This window comes from Erpetoichthys calabaricus, chromosome 4 (assembly GCF_900747795.2).
Source record: "Erpetoichthys calabaricus chromosome 4, fErpCal1.3, whole genome shotgun sequence".
NCBI classification, from domain to species: Eukaryota; Metazoa; Chordata; class Cladistia; order Polypteriformes; family Polypteridae; genus Erpetoichthys; species Erpetoichthys calabaricus.
Window position 1 is genome coordinate 230,873,010 of NC_041397.2, and position 11,849 is coordinate 230,884,858.

General features: G+C 35.9%; 1 protein-coding gene across 2 annotated transcripts in view; it reads right to left on the reverse strand.

Annotated features, from left to right (window-relative positions):
- The window catches only part of LOC114650646 (NADPH oxidase 4), an 85,004-nt gene extending 84,452 nt beyond the window's left edge, over positions 1-552 (reverse strand). Inside the window, exon 1 of one of the 2 annotated variants that reach the window (XM_028800417.2) lies at positions 285-552. In XM_028800417.2, the coding sequence (XP_028656250.1) occupies positions 285-341 (57 nt within the window). In that variant the 5' untranslated portion in view covers positions 342-552. The remainder of the gene's footprint in view (positions 1-284) is intronic. The other variant, XM_028800418.2, reaches the window with a different exon arrangement.
- Positions 553-11,849: the final 11,297 nt, after the last annotated feature.

The window sequence follows — 11,849 nt, forward strand, 5'->3', positions numbered from 1 at the left end:
GTGTTATAAATGGGAACATTTTACAAATATTCCACACTCCTGATAAGTTAAACTGAAATGTTGCCATTTCTCATTACTAAACTGGAAGATGTCCTGCAAAATACTTTCAAGAACATGATGGCCACATGCATAATTCATTACTGTAATACTATACCATACAACACAAAAGAAGCTAGTGTCGGACTTAGCTAAGCCGAGTTCGTGCCCTCCTACTAAATGCCTTGCAAATGAATGGCAAAACCCTAGCGTTCTGAACGCGTTAATGGCTTTGTAGTTCCACTCACCAGAAGTAGATGCTTGCCCCCCTCGTTGGACAGCCAACTCCTGCAGGACAAAGCCATGATTTTCCTCGGAACTTTTTTTTTTTAGTTTCACACCATAAAATACAAAGACGTCCTTAAGGTGTTGACCTCAAACACCTCCAGTCGTATCAGTCCCTTCTGGTCATCGCCTTATTGTATACTTCCTCCCCTGTATTATCTGCTTTGCCCGGTTTGCTCCCACTTTTCCCAAACGCTGAGCGCACTTTTCCAGCTGCCGCTTTCACGAGCACGCGCGCGCGCGCGTCCGGAAATGACTCGTACCATACAGCTGCGAAATAACGTCAGCTCAGCTATGAAGAGGGTGGACTGGTCGCTTATTTTTCATGACGGGCTCCTGATTATTGTATAAATATACCAAAATCAAGAAATAATTATCCCAGTTTTGTATCTAGCTTTGTTTTTAGGTTCGAGAGGAGCAGGGGCCAGCTTTGGGAGTATGAGTATGACCACCATGCAGCCATTCACTCGGGGTAGTTTAACTCGTAAATGAAATTTGACAAGCACATATTTAGGTTCTGAGAAGAAAGCAAGCACCCCATACAAAGTGTCATAGGCTGGCTCTCTGGACTTGCGAGACAATGACAGTGTCACAGAGCTACCCTGACACCCGTGGAATAAGTGAAATAAATTATTCGTTTTCATGGTTGTTTATAGTTGAATTAATGAATGAGCATTTACGTCAAAAGTAGCATCGAGTGCTGTGAAAATGCATGTGTGATAAAATATGTGCACGACGGACAGGGTTATCATTCAGACTGTGTGTTCCTTGCTTAGGAATACGCAAGGAGTAGATGGACTGATGTAAAAGGGAGGGGGTTTGGACAAGAATTGTAAAGAAGATCCCCTGACTTCACCGTGCATATTTATACTCTCCTTTTCAACTGACAAGTTTAATGATCTTACCAGAAGTTCAGACTGAATGAATAACGTCACTGGGAGCTCATCAGGAACTGGAAAGAAAACATGAAGTGGCTGTTTTATCTCAGTTACTGTGACTCAGCAGCAGTATAGTTGCATTGGCATACTTGCGCTTTTCGCTTATTTCTAAGAGCCACATGTGTGGTGCTAATTTCCAACATTTTCGCAAATGCGGATACATTTATATTGTTCGTTCTTCTATGATTCTGATTACATTTCAATGGTTTTGTCTGCGTCAAAAGCTATATCCTACAGCCATCTGTCTTAAAAACCTTCTCTGCTTAATGATAACAGCTCTATACAGTTTCCAGTAGCAGTACCTTAATAAAGATTTTTTTTTTTCATACAAATATTGGGTAAACTCACATTTATGTTTGTGAACATTATGTGTTTTCTCTTTGATCTGTGGCTAAATAGAATTTCAGGCAATTAATTCTGTCTCTCTATTTTACAACCCAGATTAATTCAGTTTCAGGTTGTGGCTGATTTATTAAATTCTCCTATTAAATTGATTCAAACATTTTATTAGTTTTTCAAAGTCATAGTTTTAAAAAGTAGTCTACTAATACTAATTAATAATGATACTTAAATCATTTCTGTTTCCCTGCATCTCTGTAGTATTTTTGTTATATGCTTTCAAAAACAAACACACACACACACACACACACACACATATACCCCTTCTTGAATATACAATAACCCACAATTACATAAAACACAGAAATTTGCTAACAATTCCCAGATTAGTAGACAAATTTTCTTCCCCCATAAAAATCTTACTGACACATTAAATCAGCAGTCCTGTTTAATTCTGGAGAGGATGCAGGATTGTTATAGTACTCATGTTGTGTGCAGTTTATTCAGGATGATGTACTTCATTCTGGAATGTGACTGAGAAAATTGATATCCACGCCACATTTGTTAAAATTTAAGCAGGAGGAGAATTTGTTTATATGATGTACTTGGTGCCTGTGGCTGATGTTTCATAAACAACATCTGAATTTATTTTAATGTTACCCATGATTGCTAAACAACTTTTCAATTGCCCTAACAAATTGTCCTCACAGGTGGTGCAGTGGTAGTGCTGCTGCTTTGCAGTAAGGAGACTGTGGAAGATTGTGGGTTCACTTCCCGGTTCCTCCCTGTGTGGATAGCGCTTTGAGTACTGAGAAAAGTGCTATATAAATGGAATGAATGAATTATTAACAAACACAATTCAAACATTTACCAAAATACATCTCTTTTGTTAGTTCCTAACTGGTAGGTAATATAAAAATGTTCTTTCTCTGAGGTTTTCCAACAGTCTACCATATTTTTACATAACATGTTGGATGGTACCTCACTATGCAATAAAATAATTATACAGTATTTAACATAATTAAAAGCAGCACTTCCAGGTTGAAACAGAGGGAGGAAATAGCATTGTGTACATGAAAGTTACTAATATAATGCAGTTAAGACCAACAATACTCTGTTTATTTAAAGTAGAACAAATACAAATAATACACAAAAATGAAACCAAAGGAACCAGAGTTAAAGAAATCAAAGTGTATTTAGTACTCTCCACTTCAAAAGTGCATTTAAGAGTATAAATCAGTATGTAAAAATATTTCAGCAATTATACCTGGATAGTAAAAAAGGAGTTATATTTTGGGTGGGGTGTCTTATTGTAAATGGCATGCATGAAATACAGCATATTGCAATGTGTTTTGGCATATCTCAGTCCTGAAAAGCCATTCTCCTATTATCTTTTTTTATGTCACTTCCCAAGAGACTAGCATTCCCATTACATAACAAGGAGCACATTTGGCTCACACGAGTGACACATCAAAATACATCTCCCATTGAGACACAGTAGCAAATGTTTCTCAGAGGATATCATAAGAGCACTGCTGCATATTGACAAAGATAAGCAGTTTGCATAAACATTGGTCCTCTTTGCCTAGCCATTAAAAATAAGATTCAAAGGTACATCTGCCACAGAGAGCTGTAACTTATTGGTTATACAGCTTTGCAAGGTCATTCCATCCCACTCTAATCCCCAGTGTGATTCAGGTCAATGGAATGTGTCAGGCCAAAGTAAAAACAAATTCTCTAAGCAAAAACAAAATCTGTAAGAGCTTACAGTAATTAAAAGAGAAGAGTCAGAGATGTTCTGTAGACCAATATGTGAAGAATAATAAAACCCCCAGACATGATAGGATGTTTACCGGATATACTCAAAGAAATGAAAGACATTCCATAGAAACCATTCCTAGGTTCACTTCAGATGGGAGAAGTACCCGATAACTGGAAGTTTGCAACTGTCACTCCAATCTAAAAGAAGGGTTGACATAATGGATCCTGATAATTACACACCAATGAATCTTTCTTCTGTACCATGCAAGACCGTAGAAACTATACTAAGAAATAAATTAGTAGAGTATGTGTATGAAAATAGTATACTGCTATAAACAACAGTCAGCAAGATTTTATGAGAAGATATTGCCAAGCCAATCTGCTAGAATTTTAGGAGTGGAGTACTGGTGTACCAGACAAAAATATATAATTTATTGAAACTTTAAAGAAACCATTTATACACGCTAACATCAAAGATTAACTTTGTAACTACAAAAATTGGCATCAGAAGTAATGTACAAATATTGATTAGTTAATCATCAGGAAACATGGTACGGTCAACTCTGGCATCTCTTGGACTGCTACTTTTTCTAATTTATATTAATGTCGTATATATTCTGGTATTGTTAGTAAACTTGTGAAATTCAATAAAATTGGATGGATAGCAGATACTAGATGGTCAGCAAAAACAGTTAAAAGCCCTGCAAAATCTTGAGAACTGGGCAAACATTTAGAATTTAATGTAGAGAAATGCTATATGCTACATATATGCAAAAGGAAATTATTATAAATTCAACATAGGGGCACTGTCTTACTGGAAGTAAGATTTATAAAGGAATTAAGAGTTTATATTGACACAACATTCTTGTGGTCTAAACAATGTGCATAAGCAACTAGAAAGGCAGATAAAATATTAAGTGATATTGTAAAAACAGCTAAATATAAATCATGGGACATTATGTTCAGAATGTACAAGTGAGCACTAGTGAGACCACTTCTGGGGTACTGTGTGCAGTTCTGCTCAGAACATTACTACAACAACAACAACAACAACATTTACTTCTCAAGCACATTTTCATACACAGGATGTAGCACAGAGTGCTCTACAAGGTGTCAAAGAACTTGTTAAAACAAAGAAAGATAAATTAAAATAAAGATCATAATGAATAAATAACACACAAGAAAATAATGCATACTTTAAAATAGATACATAATTAATAGAGAAGTAGAGTCCTTACATAAAGAATTGTTTTTTAATTCTCTAAAGATAAGTTAGATGAGAAGGTCAGTTGGCCGGGAGGACAGGAAAAAAACAAAACAGGGGTTTCAAGACCTAAAGACCATCCAGCACTCACTGGGCATTTTACCTAACATAAATGTTCTTAAGCAGTTCCTTATTATGTTTTTTAGGGTTCATCTTAAAGGATTTAATGCACTACAAAAAAGTCATAGCTACTGTATAACTTACGCTGAGGGGAGGAGAGCAACCATATGTATTCTAGGGCTAATGTTAATGGCCTAATTTGACATGCTCAAGGATTTAAACATCTTTAGTATTGAGCAGAGAGAGATGCATGAGGACCTAATCGAGGTCTTCAGAACTCTTAAAGACATCAATAGAGTTGACCCGGCAGAACTCTTTTATCTAAACATCAATTGATTTTTCTTTACTACAGTACTTCAGTGGAAATTATGGAGACATGTATTTAAGATGGAAGCTACAAAGCACTTCTTCATACAAGGAGCTACAACATTCTGGAATAAATTACCAAGTCAAGTAGTTGAAGCATCATCCTTAGCAAGCACTAAACGAATCTCAATGAAATACTGGGGCAACTTAGCTATTAGCTAAGCAAATGAGTTTGATGGAATGAGTGGCCTCTTCTTGTTTGTCAAACTACTTACTATCCTCACCCAATTTGGTGTAAAATGTTGCAGTAAAATATATCCTGGTATACACACAATAAGTTCTAAAAAGAGCTGAATATCTCAGAATATACAATGCTAAATAAACTGATAAAAATCTTTCTAGTAAATATCAGTCTTCTTCTTTTGGCTGCTCCCATTTAGGGGTTGCCACAGCAGATTATCAGTCTACATCTATCCCTGTCTTATACATCACATCCATAAACCTTTTCTTTGGTCTTCCTCTTTTCCTGTATCCTCGCGGTTTCATCCTCAACATTCTTTTCCCAATGTACCCCACATATTTCCTCTGAACATGCCCCAACCATCCCAATCTAACCTCTCTCACTTGGTCACTAAACTGTCATACCTGTCTTGTCTCCCTAATATACTTATTTCTAACATAATGCAACTTGCCAGTTAAACACAGCTAAAAGAAATGATTAAACCTTTTTCTTTGGATTTGAACGTGTTTAGTAAAAAAACTGTAAAGTACTGTGTATATATCACTTGCCACATACAGTAATCCCTCCTCCATCGTGGGGGTTGCATTCCAGAACCACCCGCGAAATAAGAAAATCTGCGAAGTAGAAACCATATGTTTATATGGTTATTTTTATATTGTCATGCTTGGGTCACAGATTTGCGCAGAAACACAGGAGGTTGTAGAGAGACAGGAACGTTATTCAAGCACTGCAAACAAACATTTGTCTCTTTTTCAAAAGTTTAAACTGTGCTCCATGACAAGACAGAGATGACAGTTCTGTCTCACAATTAAAAGAATGCAAACATATCTTCCTCTTCAAAGGAAACAGAGAGGAAAGCAAACAAATCAATAGGGCTGTTTGGCTTTTAAGTATGCGAAGCACCACCGGTACAAAGCTGTTGAAGGCGGCAGCTCACACCCCCTCTGTCAGGAGCAGGGAGAGAGAGAGAGAGAGAGAGAGAGAGAGAGAAAAACAAAGTCAAAAATCAATACGTGCCCTTTGAGCTTTTAAGTATGCGAAGCACCGTGCAGCATGTTGCTTCACGAAGCAGCTGCACACAGAAGGTAGCAACGTGAAGATAATCTTTCAGCATTTTTAGACGAGCGTCCGTATCGTCTACGTGTGCGAACAGCCCCCCTGCTCACACCCCCTACGTCAGGATCAGAGAAAGTCAGCGCAAGAGAGAGAGAGAGAAAGTAAGTTGGGTAGCTTCTCAGCCATCTGCCAATAGCATCCCTTGTATGAAATCAACTGGGCAAACCAACTGAGGAAGCGTGTACCAGAAATTAAAAGACCCATTGTCCTCAGAAATCCGCGAACCAGCAAAAAATCCGCGATATATATTTAAATATGCTTACATATAAAATCCGCGATAGAGTGAAGCCGCGAAAGGCGAAGCGCGATATAGCGAGGGATCACTGTATATATTATTCAATTGCTAAGGGTTATTAGTGCCATTTATGTGGGACAGAATTGCTGGTGATACCTTGTGGTGAAGCTCTGCTCCAAAAGCTCATTCTTCAGATGAATAGTTGGACTGAGATGTTTTGACTTGGGTAGGTACAACATAGACCTGTAATTCACTGTCATGTTTTTTGGCTGCATTTGAAGAGATTTTTCCTACCTTATGGCATAGATCGTTATTCTACTGATAAAGCTCATTTCACAAATAAGTTCACTCTTCGTATGAAAAAATGCACCTGATCTGTGGCAATTTTCAGCTATCCTGTTGCGTTTAAACATCTCTATAGTCAAATTAACGAACACAGTCTTTGGACCCCAAAACTCATCCCTCACTGAGACCATCCAGCATTCTTGACTCCCTGCAGAGTGGATAAATGTGTTTTTATCATATCCTGATTTTCCACTTGAATGAGTATGATACAGAGTTTATTAAACATGGTGATGCTTTTTAACTCTAACAAAGTGTATGTTTCTTATACAAACTGAATGCACTTTCTTGAGTTACCCCGAAAGGAGAAAATGTCAGTTTATGTACATGGATTTCATACTGCAAGATACAGCAATTTGTGAATCCTGATATGTCTGCTTTCTGAACCATTGTGGTTCTCAGTTCTTTATTGACTTAATGCAGGCTGCGTGTTAAGCCTATGCTTAACAGTATATCTCAGATTTATATTGAGCACCTTATGTGTGCTGTGGGCTAGATAAAGTGATTTCTTAAGAAATGTGTTTTCATGTGAAAATCATCTCATCTGATAACCAGGTTTAATATCAACATGCCTTCTAACCTGCATGAAAGTCAATAAAATGGAGTCCTCCCACAAGAGATTAGGCAAAAATGGCACTGGGAAAGTAAAGATATATGCTACCATGCAATATTTGGGCCACTTTATAAGAACTATGTTTTGATGTCCACAAATACTCTGAGCAAATAACATAATAGAAAATAATCTGATGTGCCCAGTATTCTGCTTTAGGCATATTTACAAAATGAGTATATGCAATGTGCAATACAACTGTAGTTTATTTTACACATTTTAGTCCACTTTAAAGGCAAATCTATTAAAATAAGTAATGCATATTACTTTGCCTAACATCTTTTGCCTAACATTTGGACAGTTGATTCATTTTCAGTCATTTATGCTGAGGAAACAGAGTAGAAACACACACCTTCAATTATGCAGCTGGGTTGGTCCTGAATATACCATTTCCAGCTCATAAATTGATGTCGCCAACTTTAAAACTTAAATGAGAAAAACTGTGGCCGTTTTTTAGACTAAAAAAGTAAGTACCTTCCACAAGCAAACGTACAATCTTGTAGTGTGATAAATGCAAACAGTGTAATCAGTGTCCATTTGTATTGGATAGGATTCATGAAGTTCTTGCACAAATTTTATAAATTTCTGAGCTGTTAGTTTAAGGGGTGGCAGGGCACCCTAAAGGATGCACTATGTCACTTAAATAAATATGCAATAAATTTTTTTAGGCTATAACTAATGTAAACATGTTAATAATACAAGAGTATGATACAACTGGGTAACAAAATGTAACTTATTTTGTCACATGAATCAATACAGGTGAATCTTACAATATATTCCATGCTGATTTAAATATCTAATCAGACTTCCTCCATGAAAGATGGATTTTAAGTGACACACGATTCAAATTTACAAAAAATTTTTGGTTACACTATATATAAATTCTGGTAGCTTCTCATCTAAAATTTAGAAATGTACAATTTTCTGCTGTACTTGGCCTCAAAAATATTCCTCTTAAGGGTCCAGCTGTTGTCAGCAAGCATACCGGGATTCCTGTTGCCTTGGTATTACTTTTCCATTTCAGAAATATCCTGATAAAAACATTCACCATTCTTTTCATTGTCTGCTCTGAGATTCCCATGGAAAAAGTCCAGATGTGAATAAAAGAAATACATTTGTAAAGACGTAAACACATAGATGTTTACACTTTGACTTCTGCCATTGAGCTTTGCCTCAGATAGAGAGTGGACTCCTGTCTCAGCCTGTCCAAACATGTTACAGCCTGCAAACTCTGGCATAAGAGACTTTTTTTCCTTCTGGAAATTTATAAGATTTTCACAAAAAGCAATAAAAAAAATGTAATTCTGAATGTAACCTAAAAGACTGTACACCTTAATAAGGGTTTATGTACTAAATTCACAGCCTTAAAAGACATAACTCAAAAACTATAGGTACATGAGTACATTTCTGAAAACACTCTTAACTTGCTCTGTGACAAACACTTTGTTGACTAATGTAGTTAAGTCCAACCTACTCTAAGCAACTCTCTCTTGCATGTTGCGTATTCTTGCAACAAAAAGAGAACATTCTGTGTAACTTCAACTAAAGATTACTTTACTGTTCCAAATTTAGTCTGAGAGTGGACACTTGACCTTGTATATTTTGTATTCAGTATTTTCCTCTTTTACATGTCAGATAGCCACTTTTGTTGATAGTACAAGCTATTTAAATAACAGAGTTATACGAGCATGCCCAAGGCTTAAGCCTGAAAATACTGCCTGTCAAACAGTGGTGTTGCAGTTTAAGCAAACCTCAATCACATGTCACACACCTCTGTGACAAAATATTTAATAAACAAAAAAAGTCTTTCTGAAGTAAATTAAAAATTAAAAACATTCAAACTTTCTAAACAATTAACACAAGGCCAAAACACACCCAACATGTGTGCATTTTAAAGTGCTTATTTTGACAATAATCACAATAATCTAACAAAAAGAAAACAATGTTTTCTGACATTTAAATATTAACAATATTTGTTCACTTCTTTGTAACTTCAAAGTTTTAAATGCATTAATGTAATTGAAATTTAGTTTATTCTATAAGTTTATATTATAAACAATTTATTATATGTGATGTGGGGTATGAAGTAACTATAGGTAGCAGTATGGTTGTGACTCTAAAAAAATGCAATTTTCTTTATGGTTCATCTCGCCCTTCCCAGCCTAAATGCCAAACTGTGAGCTGTGATTTGGCTGTTGTTGGCATTAGTTTTAAAAACTTAAGGTTGTAAAAGCCTGAAGCTGAAAAGCTGAATAGCTAAGAACTCATACAAAACCTAATGAGCTCTTAACACTAATAAATGTAAGTTGTGTACAAAACATAGTAAGAATCAAAATACACTAAATGTTAGGCTTGCGGATGAAATAGAATGTATATTTGATCATGTTTTGAGATCAAATCTTTATAAAAAAAGAGACGGAACACATAACACCTTTTTACAATTAGTAAGAACAACTAACCCCCAGATCATGCTTGTTTATTCAGTAATTAAACAAAAAAAACTCTACCATTTACTTGAACAGCTTTCTAAGTAAAATTGTTAACATTTCATAAATAACAAAAGCTTACTTTAGTGAGTTTTCTGATGCTGACTAGGGAACATTAATTCTTTATAGTCAGGAGACAGGTGAATGACTACACAATGAGATTGTGATTGCACATTACTGTTCATAGTATGTGCCAGAACACTTCACCTTTTAGTGTTTTCACTCTCAGGTTTAGAAGGCATTGCCTCTCTTTTAGGCCATCACTCCTCTTTTGTATGCCCCACCTTCTAATTTTCTGCCATGTGCATTACTTGGTCACAGCATGTCCATGTAAGTTAAAAAAATATAATTAGAAGACATTCTTAAGGCATTGTTAACAGACACACAAAATACAAGAAGATTGTGAGCTTTTAAATATAATCCAGTGTTAAATGTCCCCTAAACATAAACATGTTGAGGAATGACCTATGCAAATGATTTGTGATTATGCGTCAGTAACAATCTGGAGTTTGTCTGACCCACATGTTCAAACCAGGCAGGTCACATACAGCCCTTGGGGCACAAGAGGGGAACCTCTGACTTAAAGAAGGCACATCAACACTATGGGGAGCACTGTGTCATGGGTTTGCTGGGGAACCACAGTCAGATTTAGTTTTATTGCTAATTTTTCTTTGTGATTTTTTTTTTCTTTTTTAATGGATTATTTTATTTCAATTACTCCTTTTTACCATTTAAGCATTTTTGCATTAAGTGTATTTTTTCTTAAATTTGAGTTCTTTGCTTTAGTGAAACTGCATTATTAATTTGTGAGTCTCCAGTTGTTTAGTAATAATCATTTACTGGTGTTTTCTTTGTTTCACAGAGTCTTTGTTTTTTGCGTCTTTCTAACTTTAAGTTGTGAAGTTCCCTAATTCTACAATTGCACTACTATTACTTGATGGTATCCTTAATGAGCAGGTTTGCACGTCAGTCTAATGACTGAGGCATTGAGGTTGCTCTCTTTGTCGTTGACTTCCCACTCAAGTTTGGAATGTTATAGCTAAGGTAAATTTTTCATTCTTTAATCTTGAATCCTGGCCTTTTTCTGTTGTGTGGCCTTTTGATTTCATTATAGTATTGTTTGTATCTTTGCCTTTTCGTATCACCTGGTCCCGTTTCTCTTACCTCTTGTATTTATTGACTCCATTATTGTATTTTTTTTATATCAAGGCCTTTTGTATTTTTTATGTTCGTGTCTTAGCAGTGGGATTTGTTAAAGCCCCCCACAATCCCATACTGGAAAATACAGGTTTCGCAAAAATGATAAATGAATAGTCTTTCTATTGATGTATCAATTAAAACCTGAACAACAATTTTACCTGAACATGACATGGCACATTAGTCATCATGGATTACTTTTATAATGTAACTATTACTGGTGAAATTTTATTGCAACCTGAATAATTTTCATTGGCTAAAAGAAAGTTTTTTTTGTTTTGTTTTGAAGTACAATTTCTAAGTTGATAGTAGCTAATTGATCTGAGTATTATTCAACAACCCTTCCCTTAAATACAATTTTCACTGTTGACCTGGAAGTAAACTCCAGTTTGTCATCCTAATAAATGTCTCAATGAGCTCAACAGTCCTTGATTGCAGATTCGCAGTTGATTTAGAATAGAAGGAGTCTGTTGTAGTAAGTTAAGAAGGAGTACCTGGGAATTACCCAAGAGACATTCCTTGGTAGAGAGGATTTGTCAGGCTCAGGTTACCGTAATACCACCACAACCGCCAGCAGAACCAGGGGTTACAGAAATCGAAATGAAAAAACTGACAATGTCATTGTACCTTTGT